The sequence below is a fragment of the Manis javanica genome, chromosome 6, assembly GCF_040802235.1.
Source record: "Manis javanica isolate MJ-LG chromosome 6, MJ_LKY, whole genome shotgun sequence".
NCBI lineage: Eukaryota > Metazoa > Chordata > Mammalia > Pholidota > Manidae > Manis > Manis javanica.
Genome location: NC_133161.1, coordinates 18,048,092 through 18,063,219, shown reverse-complemented (window position 1 = coordinate 18,063,219; position 15,128 = coordinate 18,048,092). Strand labels below are relative to the sequence as shown.

The following is a 15,128-nucleotide window of genomic DNA, read 5'->3' as shown; positions in this document are numbered from 1 at the left end:
CATGCTGACGACGGTTCATTGCTTAAAACACACAAGTTTTGAGTTCTGATTTCTGTTCTTGGCTTTGTCAGATAATCTTTGGGCAAATACTGAGTGCCTGTTACTTCTGAGTTTCTGTTAATTCACCTCTCAAGATAATGCATATTCTGCTTCCCATTTTACTTAAAAATATATAATGTCTTCATTAAATAATTATACGTTAGTAATAGGCAGAAGATGAAGACTAAAAATTCGCATCTAGGAGGAAGAAACACACAGGGTGGTAGGCATTCTGGCAGTGAGACCGCACGTGGAGGACACTGCATCATGTTGAGCAAGCCTGGAGCTCAGACCAAACCAGCCTTCGGACCAGCCACTCACCACTGCCCAGTGTGGTGCGAGTGACTGATACACACCCATGGCTCCAGTTCTCTGTGCTCAAGTTCTTCATGTGTCCATCTGAAAGGTTTCCTCATTCATGATAGGGCTTCCAATTTTTGTGTTTAATTAGAAAGTAAACCTGTTCTTTGAAGAAAATGTAGAAAATACGGAGAAACACAAATCATGATCCAGTCACATGGTCAACATTTTGGTAGATAGATATCCAATCTTTTTTCAGTTCATATAGCTCTACAATTTTTTTTTCTTTTTAAATATCATCCCATGCTTACAGTTTTACAACTTACTTTACTCAGCTGCATATCACGGCTAACAATAAGCTACTGAACATTTTTCTATGGTATTGAGTATTTTCTAGTATGTGATTTCTAATGACTGAATAGCTTTCCAGACTCTGAATGTACCATAATTTATTTACTAAATTAGAGGACTTAGACAAAAATCCATAGTCAAGCAGCTAAAGCCATCCCCTTAAGGTTATTCTAACCCCTAATAAATGTCCCCCAAGCTCTTAGACACACACAAACCCTCGAAGGAGTGGTTTCTCGTGTGAAAGGGTTATAGTTGTCAATCATTTCTTGTTGATGTCGCGGTTTCCGTGCTATCCCCAGGTTGTTAGGGGGTGATTATGGATTCCTGTCAAATGAGATGTCTACTGTGTATTCAACATGCAGCAGTTTGTATTTTTCTCAGTCTGTTGCTCTCCCAGTGGAGGAGGTTAAGCAAATCTCAGGAAGCCAAAGGGAAATGGGATCAGCATCTAGAGCTGGAAGCACACAGCAGACATGCCCGAGGCCTGGACACCCGCACACAAGCAGATTAGACTTCTACATAAATACATTTGTCTTGATTGTCACATTCCACCCAGGGTTACACCTACATGAATAAAAATGGCTCCAAGCCTGTTTTTCAAAGCAGTTTGCCTTCCCTATTGCTTTATAACCACCCAGCTCAGAGGCATTTTTTTTGTGTTATATCTATCAAAGATGATTAAGGGGCTGAGAGAGTTGATATATAAGGACAGATTAAGAAAAGTAAATATTTACAACTTGACCGAGTGACAGCCAAGGGGAAGCTATTATAACTGTCTGCAGGGCTCAAAGCATGAAGGAGAGACATGGTTTTGTTTTTCCCAGTAACCCGATTGTAGGGATATCTAAATTCAGAAAAAGTTTTCTGAGGATTACATCATTTATGCTAATTAGATCATTGTGTCAGTGAGAAATTCCATTTAGCTGCTCTGCAGCAGCAACTTGGAATAGCAGTGGCTCAAACAAGTAGGGTTTCATTTTCCCTCCCATAACTCGAGGCCCAGGAGTGTGTTGTCAAGGGCCATGTTGCGGTTCCATAATGTCACCGGTGCACCTGTGCCTCCCTGTTTGGGGCTCCATTATTCTCAGTCAGCACTGTTTTCATACTCATGGCCCTGATGTTTGAAGAAGAGCTACTACACCTTCACTGGCCTTGGCTCCATTCCAGAAAGGGGGAAGGCAGAAGAGGTCTGTGCCAGCTAAGCCTGCTTGAAAGAGCTTTCTTGGAGGCCCTTTTACTGATTTAAGTTTATATGTCACTAACTGCCACATCTGCGAGAGGGGCTGGGAAATTGAGTGGGGTTTTTGTTTGGGTTTATTTTGTTTTTAAGTGGGTGCATTGCTGACCCTAACAATACCACAGTCCTTTTACTCAGAAGACATGATATAATGGATACAGGGTAGGCAACTCGTAGTTTCTTTCACAGTAATTTGCCACCTGAAGATTCTGAGAAGTCTGGCCTCGGAAGCAAAGGACATTGCTACAAGGTTACAAGGTTCCATTTGGAAAACTAGCCCTTGAGATTCAGTTACTTCTGATCACTCATCTAGTTCAGTTTATTCATCATAGCGTACCCTGGGCTGATGCTAAATAAACCAGTCATCTCAACAGACCTAAGAATTATAACAACTACAACTTACTATGTTTCACCAAGTTCCACACACTGTGCTTGCACTTGACATCATCTGAATGGTTTGCTTCAAAATTCTCCCCAGAGGGATGGGGAATGGACAAAGGATAGATGATACAAATCTCACCCATGATTTGCTCATCATTGAAGGTGAACAATGGCACCATGGAGGTTTAATTATACTCCTCTCTCTACTTTTGTAGTTATTGAAATTTCCCAATAATGATTTAAAAAGTCACCTCATCTACCTCCTGCATTGTTCATATGAGGTCAGTACTATTCCCTCTAGCTAACAGTACTCAGGGAAATTAAGCAGCGTCACACAGGGAGTAAGTGGCAGATTCAGGATTCCGACCCAGGTTTGTCTGACTTTGAAGCCTGTGCTCTAACCCTGACCAGCTAAAGAAAGCATGCTTCCCAGCGAGTCGTCTGAAACTTGTTAGAAATGCAGACTTTCAGATCCCACCCCAAGCCCTTCTAGAAGTCCCCCACGTGTGGTTTGTGCGCGCTCAGGGTTCCTGTATGCGGTCTGTATTGCCTTCATAGCCATCACTTAGCCAACTCAGTCAATCAGCTATGACTTTTCCTTTAAAAATACAACTCTCTATTAGACAAGCAGTGACTCTATAGCATCTTACTACACTGATGGACAGTGACTGTAATGGGGTATGTGGGGGGGACTTGATAATAGGGGGGAATGTAGAAACCACAATGTTGCCCATATGAAACCTGAGCATAAGATTGTTTATCAATGATACCTTAGTAAATAAATAAATATTATATATATATATATATATATATATAACTCTCTGTTGAAATCAGAAGCCTAATCATGAGTTACTGCTTTGTAGCAAAACATTTTTAATGGGCATTTAATTTACAGCTCTTGTTTCACTGAGCAGCTGCTGTAGTGCGGGGCACCACGTGCCTGTGTCAGGGGGCACCCTTCCGACTCTGTGTCAGCTGTATGCATCACTGCTTGCCAGAAACAGTTCGGTTTGTTCTGCTTAGATAAAGCCCTTCCTTCTGCTGACTCAAGGTGTTTTGAGCTTTAAAAGCCTTGGGACTTAGAGAAAACTCTCCAGGTGCCTTTCCAGCTTTCACCAGCATCGGTTCTGCTTACCCTCCTATGTGGAATGTTCCGAAAAGGCATTTTTCTCCCTAACAGCCTCAGTCATCTTTTGTTATCTCAGCCCTTTCTTTTTGAAAGAGAGAGAACTGTGGAATTGGGGGACCTGAGTCCCAGCTCTGCCACCCATGTGTCCCATGGGCAAAACCGCTAACCCTCTGAGCCTCCGTTTGTGCATCTGTGCAGGGGCAGTGCCACAGGTCCCCAGGGTTCCTTCCCTTGCCTCCCTCCTGTGACCCCATATAACATGACTCTTCATTCCCCTAAATCGTTATGCAGACAGCAGGCTCTGCAGAAAGCCCCCTTAGCCGTGTTTTTCTAGTCAGTAAAAAGAATCTAGCATGATGTGTTTTTTTTAATTGACTTTTCATTCTAAATAATGAATGCCTTAATGCTTTATGGTTTATTTGCTTCAGATCCTTTTTAGAACAAGTGAATGAGTGAATGAGGCCTGCCATCCATCTCAACTGTAATCTGCTTTCTTAAATAGACTGGGCCCTCTTTGCTTGTGAACATTTTAAAACATCTAGCTGATTAACTTGATTATTTTATTTACTACCATAACCTTCAAACCATGTACATATTTAACACCCTAAACAGTTCATCAACTTCCATAGCAGAAGAGGCAGGGGAAAAACCCCCAAGGGAGCAGGTGTTGAAGCCATCCCCAGGGACCACCACCGTACGGGCTGGGCCCATGCTGGCTCCCAAAGGTACAAGCCTCAGGGTCACTTGATTCTTCTCCTAAGAACCCTCTTTCTCATACCAGAGTAATTTTAAGCAGGTATATGGCAGTTTTCTCATAAAATTAAGCCTAGGAAAAATAGCATGCTGTAAAATACTGACTTTAACAACCACTGTGCTAGACATGCCTTAAAAAGTATTGCCCACCCCGTCTTCTCCTTGCGGACTGTGAAGTGTGTTTCTGATTTGTTTTCCAGGGCAGCCTTCGGCAAGGAGTCAGAAGTTCTTATTGGGAATCTGGGTGATAAATTAATCCCTCCCCAAGATATCCTCCGTGATGTCAGTGACCTCAAAGCCTTGGCCAACATGCATGAAAGCCTGGAATGGCTAGCAGCTCGAACAAAGTCCGCTTTCTCCAACCTTTCTACATCTCAGAGTAAGTATCTGGTGTGGCAGCTGCTGTGGGGACAGCTGAGGAACTAGACTGAGTACTCTCATTTGGAATGTAGCATATATACGTGTCGCCGTGTGGGGGGCATGGCCAGGCTGTCAGAAGATCTGAGCTAGATCCGTGCCAGAATTCTGCTTGGGCTACACCTCATGTACTTTGTGATTCTGCAAAAGGGAGTAATCTTGGCTTCCCTGTGTGGGGCATGGAAGGCCAGGAAAGCTCCATGTTAACATAGCTTGATAGTAAACCTTAGAAACATAAAGCAGTGTAAAAATGAACCCCTGTGTCTCAAGAACAGAAAGCAACGCCATTTGCCCCCCTTAACAATTTCTCAACTGTAGAATCTGTGTCTCAGAGCTGAGCCTTCATTGTAACTGATAGAAAGTGAATGAAAAAGTGTCTAAAAAGAGAATAGAAGTGGTTAAGGTGCTAGAAAAATAGAGACAAAGAGAAAAATAATTACTCTGGAAAAGAGATGGCTGGAAGATAATTATGGAATTCAAGGAAATTAAGGAAAAAGATATGAAATAAAAATGAGAAGCTTTTTTTCTGTCAAGGACCAATAGTCAAAGAAAAACAATTTGAAAACTTAAGGGCACATAAACTTTTTCAATAACTGTAAAATAAATACTTTTAATGGCATTAATTCAGAAGTATATGTTAGTTAAAATAGAAGCAAAGAAAAAATACGATAAATAAAGGAGATGAAAGATTTGAATGCATAAATGGAGAGATGGGAACAGAACAGAAAAGTAAACAATAGTAGCAGTCCCATGTAAGAAACAAAATCAGCTCTGAATTTAATATTAGAGTTAACTGTTAGAAGATTACTGAGAGGAAAATGCTTACATTATTTGAACTCTGATCCTCAACTAAGTTATTTATTATGATTTTCTTTTGAAAAGTTATTACTTGATTAGCCACGATTTCCAGCCTTGAGATTGAAGAGTTTGGATGAAATTCACAGGCATGAGTTATTCCTGGAAATACAGGCACCCTAGGCAGTCTTGGAGGCCTGTGAATGCTTTACTATTCCAATTATCTCACACTGATTATGTAGCTATCCTGAGGGTCAATAGTGGGTGGAGAATGGATGGGACGAGGGCTTTTGAGCAAATTTATACTTTAGAAATCTGCTTAAAATACTACTTTTTATTTATTCTTTTATACTTCTTCTTACATAAAATGTTACTTTTTAACTGCTGATAAAATTATACTTATTTTCAGAGTCTGTAGGAAAAGAAAATGTATCCACCTATTAAGGATAGTTTGAGCGTAGTATTGAATCCGAGCAGACTCTGCTTAAGTAGGAATCCTCAGGCACTCAATTTCATGATCCCATCACATAAGGCAGTCTGTTACAAGCAGTAGTCTGAATTATCCATTTTCTGTCCCACTTCACTCCCCCAAAGAAAAAAAGTCAGGAAGTGCCGATTCCCTTTTGCTAATTGCCAAGTAGACAGCTCTAAAAAGGGACCAGATGCCTCTTTTCTTGTAGTTGCCTTTGACTTTTGCAAATTCAGAGCTGCTTGTATTGGTTTATTAGTGATGACTGGAAGGGGTCCTCACATTTGGTGGACCATCAGCATCTAATATTTAATATGCAACCTCTCGTTTCCAGTGGCACAGCATTCCAGATTTCTGTCCATCTAAAAGAGCTCCACTTGGCGAGGTAGCAGTAACCTCTATAGCAAGCCACTGAGTGATTCACACAGGCTCACCTGGCATCAACTGTTTCCAAAAAGAGAATGATACTGTCTGCATTATGCTCAACTTCATAACTGCACGATTTGGCTGTTGTGTTGATGTCACTAAGAGTACCCAGTCCAGTCGATGCCTAATTGCTGTCTTTAATCATCTCTGTTATTCTAACAGAGATCTCTTCTACCATGCCCATTAATACTTTGTCTCATGTGCTCAATTCCATTTTGTCGTTTTAGTTGTACCCTCTCAGTTGCTTTCAGGGTGATTATTCCACCCAGTGAGTGATTTAAGTGACTGTCAGCATTTTGATGATCAGTACAAAACCCAACTGAACTGTAATCACTACTTTTGCTGTCTTTGCTAAAACAAAGCATCGAGCAAACCTGACTTATTCTAACAACAAGCCTCGCTCACCCAGACTCTTCTGTTCTTTGAATTCCCAGGACAGACACCCACTGATGTTCATAATTCGAACAAAGCAGAGAATTCTCTGATGATGGGTTACTTTGACTTCTTCATGTCAAGGTGACTCTAGAAAGGGAATTAGGGACATCTCTTTATTATTCTTGTGAAAAGTGAACCAAATAATCACCTCCACAAAAGTGTTTCCAAGTCTGGAGACTGGATAGCATAAATAAAATGCCAGCCTTTTATCATGGATACTCAGCAGGACGGAAAGAAATCAAGAAAAGATTTTAGGTTTATTTCTGGTTCCGCATCCTGTTAACTGTTTGGTGTGGTAACTACCCTGCCTTATTATACTTGACAAACTATTACTATAATGGAGTAAAGGAAGTTGGCAGAAAGTTATTTTCATAATAGAATATCTGTTTAGATATTACAACAGGAGTTTTAACCACCTGAAACATTTCCTGCCATTCCGAAGAGAGTATTGCATTTTAGCCCCTGGGGATGGTTGGCCATTTGTCCAAGAGATAAAAGTTGATCATTTTTTTAGAGATAGTTTTTCCATCTCTTTTGGTGTTTGCCTATGTGTCACTCTGTCCTCTGCATGTAAAAGGCTCTCCTCACCTCACAGATCCTGGCCGCACCGAGATGTCACCTGTTCTTTCATCCTACGGCAGTCCATGGTCCCTGTGCCATTCATTCTGCTGGCCCAACCCCCCAATCTTCCTTATATTTTTATGCTTAAAACTCTTTCATGGAAACTCACAGACTGATTGAAGGAAAAAACTGGTAATATTCTTAAACCTGATTGATCAAAAGACTTCAGGTGTGGTTGGATCTAGAAGTTTGCAAGATAGCATCACAGACATGTTTAGCTACCTGTGCACATTCTCTCGGTCACTCTCTTTCTCAGTCTTTATCTCTTGGTATTTTCTCTTTATTCTTTTCTATCTAAATAAGCACTTTCCATGTGGCAATATCCTTGGCCACCAGCAACTCCAGGATTATTTGATCCCAGACCAAAAGAGCATTTTTGCCAAGAACCCCAGAAACAGCCCCAGAGAGGACTTGAAATGAACCAACTTGACCTTCTCTCGTGGGTCCCTCTGGTTCTCATCTTACAGGCCTTGTTCTCTGAGTCTGCCTTTCTCCCCACAACTCAGCCTCTGTCTCCCACTCCCACTTCTAAAATTCCCTTTTTTTTTTTTTAGGATCTTTTCAGCACAAGGAAATTGAGCAGGATCATATTTAGCATCAGGCCTTCAAGGTCTAGGTTAAACATACTTTCCCCCACTGATCACAGTTTCATCTCATGGTACTCGCACAAGATAACGTCTGCCCTTTGTAATGTCCGCTGTGTATAAGAATCCTAAATAAAGGCTCTGATCTGGGCTCCGATGTTATGGTTAAGAAAATTGAAAGCAAAACGTGACCTACATAAAAATAGTTATAGTGTAAAAAAAAACAGTAATGATTTTCTTTTGTATTGTATCCTTTTGTTTTGTAGATGTATCACTTTTAGAAAGACTACAGAGAATTGAAAGGGAGCTCAAGGGCTTATATTTTCTGCATTGCTTCAGGAGGTGGGGGTGCAGTGGCAGGGGAGACCTTCCTTTCTGCCTTGGATTCTGTTAAAAATCTCCAGGATTAGAGATTCTAAAACTTCCTTGATTGTATACTCTGCTCTTCAAGCACCTGCCCTTTGGGAGGCCATCTTTTCTTATTAAGTCCCTTTGCTTCAGCCTCTAACCCTCCTTCCTCTGTCCCATTCCTCAGAAATTAAACATTGAGTATTTTCTCTATAAAATAATGTATCTGAAAACATTTCCCTGGCCTCTACCTGCCCATCTCTGGATATTAAAGATTTTTGGCCTAAAGATCCCACTCTCTGAGTCAAAGAGAACCAAATCTAGCAGATTAGGAGCCCAGATCAGGCCCAAGTTCACTCACACTCTTGGATGGTGATTCTGCTATTAGCCTTTGCTAATAGGGGCTTTGTTGCAGGTTCCTTTGGTACAACGTAGCCTCCTCTGGTTCCCTCAGTTCCCATTACTGAAGTTCTTGCTGAGCTCACATGTACAGATAATGAAAATTAATAAAAGGGATAACCTAGTCTTTTTCAGTCTGCAAAGCCAAAGGGTTAACCATCCCTCTAACATCCAGGGCAAATAATATCATATTTGTTCAGGAATTGTAGTATTAGTTATAGAATTATTTATATACTTTTGTGATGAGAAGTACATAATATAAAATACACCATCTTAACCATTAAATGTCTAGTATAGTGGTGTTAAATATATTATTGCACATCAGTGTTCTAGAACTTTTTCATTTTGCATAACTGAAACTCTCTATCCATTTAACAGCTCACTTTTCCCCCCTCTTACTCAGCCCTTAATAGCCACTTTCTACTTTCTATGAGTCTGATTACTTTAAGTACTCTTATGTAAGTAAAATCACACAGAATTTGTCCTTTTGTGACAAGTTTATTTCACTTAGAATAATGTCCTCTAGGTTTATTCATGTTGTAGTGTAGGGCAGGGTGTCCTTCTTTAAAGCTGAATAATATTCTTTTACACCTCATTCTCTTTATCCATTCATCTCTCAGTGGACATTTAGGTTGCTTCTACCTCTCAGCTATTGTGAATAGTGTTACAGTGAACGTGCATATGCAAATTATATTCATTTTTTAAAGTAATTCTTAGAAATCACTCAGTCCAACTCAGTCATTCTGCACATGAGGAAATTAACGTTTCAGAATGGTCACATTGCCTGCTGTGCCTGATGGGATGGAAGCAGATCTTCAAGTTCCCAATTTAATTTTCTCTTTACCATATTGTTGTCTTGACCAGTACCCAGGTTAACTGCTGGCAGTGCTTGGAGGTCCATTCATGCCATACTCCTATTAAACCATCAGGACGATTGCCTTTTTAATTTTTTTTTTAATAGAAAAAAAAATTCAGTGCCTACAGTTAACTTGTGATCACTTCTGATTATCATTTTCCTGTGTGGAACCAGATTTTGAGTGCCTTGAATATATAGGATTATTGCACGTACCTCTTTTGAGTTTCATCATAGCTGTAATAAAACATTTCTCAATTTGTCACTCTCTATTTTTGTTCTACAGGTATTTGCTACCTTAGAAATTCCACTTGTCTTGTTATCATATTATGTAATATATTCTAGACACTGCACTGTCCCATAGAGTAGCCACTGGCCTACTGTGGCTATTTAAATTTAAATGAATTGAACTTAAGAAAATTAAAAATTCAGTTTTTCAGTCACATTAGCCATACTTCAAATTCTCAATGGCTGTTGCATTAGTCAGCACAGGTTTAGAATATTTCCATCACAGAATGTTCTCTTGGGCAGTACTATAGTTCATCAGCTATGTCATTGATAAAGGCTTAAAATAATGCCAATCCATATACTTGGCCTTTTGAAACATACTTGAAATGTCCACCTAGTTATATCAAGACATGGATAGCTACTAAATTGTCTAGCCTCCAAACCCCCTGACAGACAAGTGTGTTTTAGGCCTAGCAGTATCCAAATTTTTTCTATTTATGCTAAAGAGAAAGAGACTTAGTTGTCAAAGATGCTTGAGAAACATTAGGTTAAATAACATTAAGTATCATTCAAACACTAAAACATCTGAAGTCTTTAATATGTTAACAAGCAATTACAGCTGTGCAGTTTCCCAAACTTGAGGTAGAATTCTGTTGCTCCGGAGCATTTCACAGGGCTTTTCTTCCTTGAAACAACTTCTGGGAAACATTGTCCTGTCTTGTATTTATATGATTTGTTCAGAATCTTTCATTTCTCCCAATAGTCAGGCACAGAACAGGACAGATGTTTCACTATCGCAGGCAAGTAATTTCACATTATTAGCAGAGTTGCACATCATCACATGACTTTGGTCGCAGTTCAGTTATTTGATCTGCTTAATCTTTTTAGAAATGTTCAACTCATCCAATATAAAATGACTGTGGTTTCCTTTTTGCTTGTTTCAAATTTGGCTGCTATACTGGCCCTTTTCTAGTCATTGCACTTTCCTCACATTCTCAAAGATTCTAGCCACTAATAAAATTCCATATCTCAGTTAACTGACAATGCTAATATGTCTATTATGGGGCTCCTGGGATTGATCTTTTAAATAAAATTTCTATTTTAGAATAGTTTGAGTTCAAGATGTGAAGCTGATGTAGGGTTCCCCTGTATCTCATACCCAGTTTCCCCTCTTGCTAACATCTTACAGCAGTATGCTACTTTGGGCAAAACTCATGAGCCAATGTTGATACATTATCATTAACCAACATCCAGACTTTATTAGAATTTTCTTAGTTTTTACCTAACATCCTTTTTCTGTTCCAGGATCCCATCTAGGATATCATAATAAATTTAGTCATTATGTGTCCTTAAGCTCTTCTAGACTGTGACAGTTTCCTTGATGTCCCTTGGTTTTGATACCCTTGACAGTTTCGAAGAAAACTAGTCAGGTATATTGCAGAATGTCCTTCAGAAGGAGTTTGTCCAATCTGTTTTCATGATTAGACTGGACTTACAGGTTTTAGGAAGGAAAACCACATAGATAAAGGCTGTTCTTATCAAAGCATCTCAAGAATAACTCCCATCAATGTGACATATCGCTGATGATGCTCTGGGACTGATTTTTACGCCTCCAATTCACATAGTCCTCTCTAGACAGTTCCTTCTGAATTCTAGATTGACTTACCACTTGCTCACCACAAATTGCTTTTGTCTGTTTATCTTTCTAGCCACTGTTTTTTATGAATGCATCTATTATAAGCTCAATGTTTGGACAAGCTGAATAGCTGCTAAAAAAAAACAGCTGTCCAGATTAAACAGTTAATGTAGTTGATATAGATTATAATCTTGTGGGTCTGAAAGGCTTGGTGTGGGAAGAGCTGTCTTTTTCTACCCTGAGCCACTTGATTAGGGCCTGCATCTACTTTTTAGTTGCCACATGTGCTAAACAATCCTTAATAAGTGTCACAGCTGTATTTTGGAGCGGACTTAAGACAAAACACACTTATCTTTATTGTAATGGAGGTCAGAAGTTTCAGCAGGCTAAAACCTAGGTGTCAACAGGCCTGCACTCCTTCTGGAGATTTAAGGGGACAACCTGTTCCCCCACCTTTTCCAGCTTCTAGAGGCTGCCCACATCTCTTACCTCTTGGTCCCTTCCTTCATCCTCAAAGCCAGTGGTATAATACAACCATGTAAATCTCAGATAAAGATTCTGAGACTAAAAGAATTATTGTTCACTAAAAATAAAGTCTTTTTATTTTCATTGGGTTCCAGTGTGCAGTGTTGACTCAAAACCCATTTAAAAGTGGAACTTGCTTCCTGAAAGATGGCCTTTTTGAGTAGCAATTCCCAAAGTTGGTTGCACATCAATTGTAATCAGTTGGGAACTTTAAATATACTGATACTGGGGAAAAATACTGATTCTGAACCCCACTCTGAGAGGTTTTCAAAAATCGTGCCAAGTTGTGGCTTGGGCATCCCCGAACCAATGAAATCAGAGGTGGAGAACCATTGTTCCAAAGGATTAGTTCTCAACCTTGGCTTGTATTAGAATCAACCTACTGAGTTTTGAGTTAGACTTTATGGGCAAGATACCCAGACCATCATGCCTTTTAACATTCAGGCTATTTCAACAAATAGCCAAGGTGGAGAAACACTGATTTAGAGCCCCCCAAAATTTATTCTTTAATTTCTATAGCTTTGTAGTTTTTTTTGCCAGTTCTTCTGTTCTCAAAAGCTTGAGAGTAACATGACTTCCCATTTTATGGACAAAAACACCTGGCACAGAGTGTTGTACTTTGAGTCTATGCCAGAGTCAGGACAGTGACCCCTTTCTGCGTAGCAGTTTTCAGTTAGCCAAACTGTCCACCCCACTCTGATTTAAACATTCCTCTTTAGTGAGAAGGGCACAAGGAATCAGCGTCTCTCTTAACACAAACCGCTGCAATTGTCTAACCAACTGAATGATTGTTGACGTGTTATTAGTCAATTGTATCATTCAAATTAAACATGGAAAAAGTCCAGGTGTCTGTACACTCCCATCCCTCAGGTACATCATTTTGTGATATAGCAGAAGGCTTTTCTGCATTGCCTACTATGATTTAACATTTTCTAGAAGATGGGGTATGAATTGTCCTACACAAAAGCTCACTATAATGGTCTTTGTCTGCCTTACCAGTAAATGGAAAGATAAAATGCAGACCTCATCACACTTTTTACTTTGCTGCCGTGACACAAATGAGAAGAAAAATATCCCTAGCCAAGATCTCATGGGGCATTGTCCTGTTTCAGCTTTCCTTTTGTCAAACATTAAGCCAGAGTTTTCACTGTCATCATTTCATCTGATTATCTTTAATTAAAACATCATGCACGGTAATTCCTCTCCTGCTTCGGTATTTACAAATTTCAAATATTTGTAGACTGTTATCAGACAGCTCCTCCTCAGGTGTTGCTTAGCCTAACTACACGTTTAGTTTCTCTAATCATCTTTGCGAGGTTAAGCTCTTCTGTGCCTGAATCATGTTTTGGTCTTGTTAGTTGTCATTTCCTTAAGTGGCCTCTCATTCTGTGTCTTCACTGTTACCGTTCTTCTTCAGTTAGTGCTACCTTACAAATTCATTGTGCTAGTTAATTTCATGATCATACTGTTTACTGAGAAAATTACATAAGCAACTGTATCTGAGATCCTGGGATTATGTCTGAGAGCAGACCTGCCTCTCTCTGATGGTCGCCTCTGTCTACATTGCCCTTCTGAGAAGCCATCCTCAAAAGGATGCATTTTTGTTCTTCAAAACTATGAAGAGAGGGTTCGGCGATTATTGAAAAACATGCCACATCAGAACCAAATTCAATTCCCTTCTTGTCAACCAGCTGGTCATCTGTAGAGTTCACTGTCCTGTGCTGGGTACTGATCAGAAGGCAGCTCCCCACCCGCCTCGGCAAAGAGGTAATTATCAATTGTAAAGCTGCAGAAGGCTAGAGCTGTGGGCGTTTCAGTGTAATTACGGAGTTCTGAGTATCTGCCCATGAAGAATTATAAGCCTCTTCCTTTGAAAATACCAACATTTGTATCCGTAAGGGAAATGTTTTATTAAAATATGATAATATCGTGGATGCTTAAGTGCAGTGGCTTGGAGCTTCCTGCTGAATGATTGTATCTTCAAACAAAACTATAAAATGGAAACAAGAAGGAGAAATAGGAATGAAAATCTTTGGGAAGAGGGAGAGACAGAAGTTGGAGAACAAGAGAAGGCTCTGCAGTGGCAAGCCGACAGAGCCGGACGGAGGAGAGGGTGGGCGAGCAGGATTACCCGAGCCGAGCCGACGCACCTGTGATGGTGAGGAGGCCTGGCTGCGAGGGCAGCCGGACTTGGGCAAGAAAGCCTCTTACACTGAGAAGCAGGCAAAAGGCCGTACCTGAAGGCACTGACCGTACGATTACATCTAAGTTCTTATCTAGAAGAGCCCTCAGACAGTGGGGTGCTTTAAAACTTGAGATAAACCCACTAACCAACGTGAAACCATGACTTAATCAACTCCTCGCTAGATAAAGAGTGTGTCTTTTAATTTCTTCACCCTGAAACTCAGTTTAGGTATGTTGAAAAATGCAGCGGGTAGGAGAGCTGGATCCTTCCAGGAAAAACAGAAAGAGTGGAGAGCTGGCCTAGATTTAGTGGCTGAAATCTCCATCACTCTGTGGAATTGAATTCAGAAAAATATCCAAAGTGCAAACCGGATATGCTTTTTCAGACAGCTTACTTATTCATCAGTTGTGCATAAATACTACCAGCCCCAGGGAAGTTTAGCAAACAGGCGGTCTGTGCAAATGTGTGTGCATGTGACAGTCCCCAAGGATGCCATGGTGATGATAATGGACTCAGCATTTAGATTGCATTTCATCCTTTCAAGGACCTTTATAATCATAAATTCTTAATCCCTTATTCCTGCCTCAAGCTGTCGTTGACAGGCAAGCCTTTATTCTCTGTTTTACAAAGCATGATTATGAAACAGAAGTTCAGTCATTTGCCCAAGGTCAAATGGGACAGTGACAAAATCTAGACTAAACCTGACTGTTTGCAGAATGAAGACCATAGTGTGTGGAAAAACAAGGCGATCACCTGTTAGAGTGGGCCTCAGAGCAGCAAACCAGCGCACCTCTGTTTCCCCACAGACGGTGCTGTTCTTCAGCTGTCTCCCCAGATGCCAGCAGCAAGCTGAAGGCGATGCGTTCCTGCGATGAATGGCATTGAGTGCACCTTAAAGGGAGGGGAGGTGACCTGACATGTCACCCACTTTAAGAAGCTGAAGCAGAAAAGCTGTCCACCCCCACCCGCTAGATCTATCTTGAAGCACAGTTTGTAGGTCTGTATTTAGGAATCGGT

At 40.4% G+C, this 15,128-nt stretch overlaps 1 protein-coding gene across 2 annotated transcripts in view; it reads left to right on the top strand.

Annotated features, from left to right (window-relative positions):
* Positions 1-15,128, top strand: part of EXOC4 (exocyst complex component 4) — a 778,194-nt gene that overhangs the window by 668,781 nt on the left and 94,285 nt on the right. Inside the window, exons 14-15 of one of the 2 annotated variants that reach the window (XM_073238446.1) lie at positions 4,391-4,569; positions 7,908-8,039. In XM_073238446.1, coding sequence (XP_073094547.1) covers positions 4,391-4,569; positions 7,908-7,948 — 220 coding nt within the window. In that variant the 3' untranslated portion in view covers positions 7,949-8,039. Of the gene's footprint in view, positions 1-4,390; positions 4,570-7,907; positions 8,040-15,128 lie in introns of those variants that run through there. The other variant, XM_037019539.2, reaches the window with a different exon arrangement.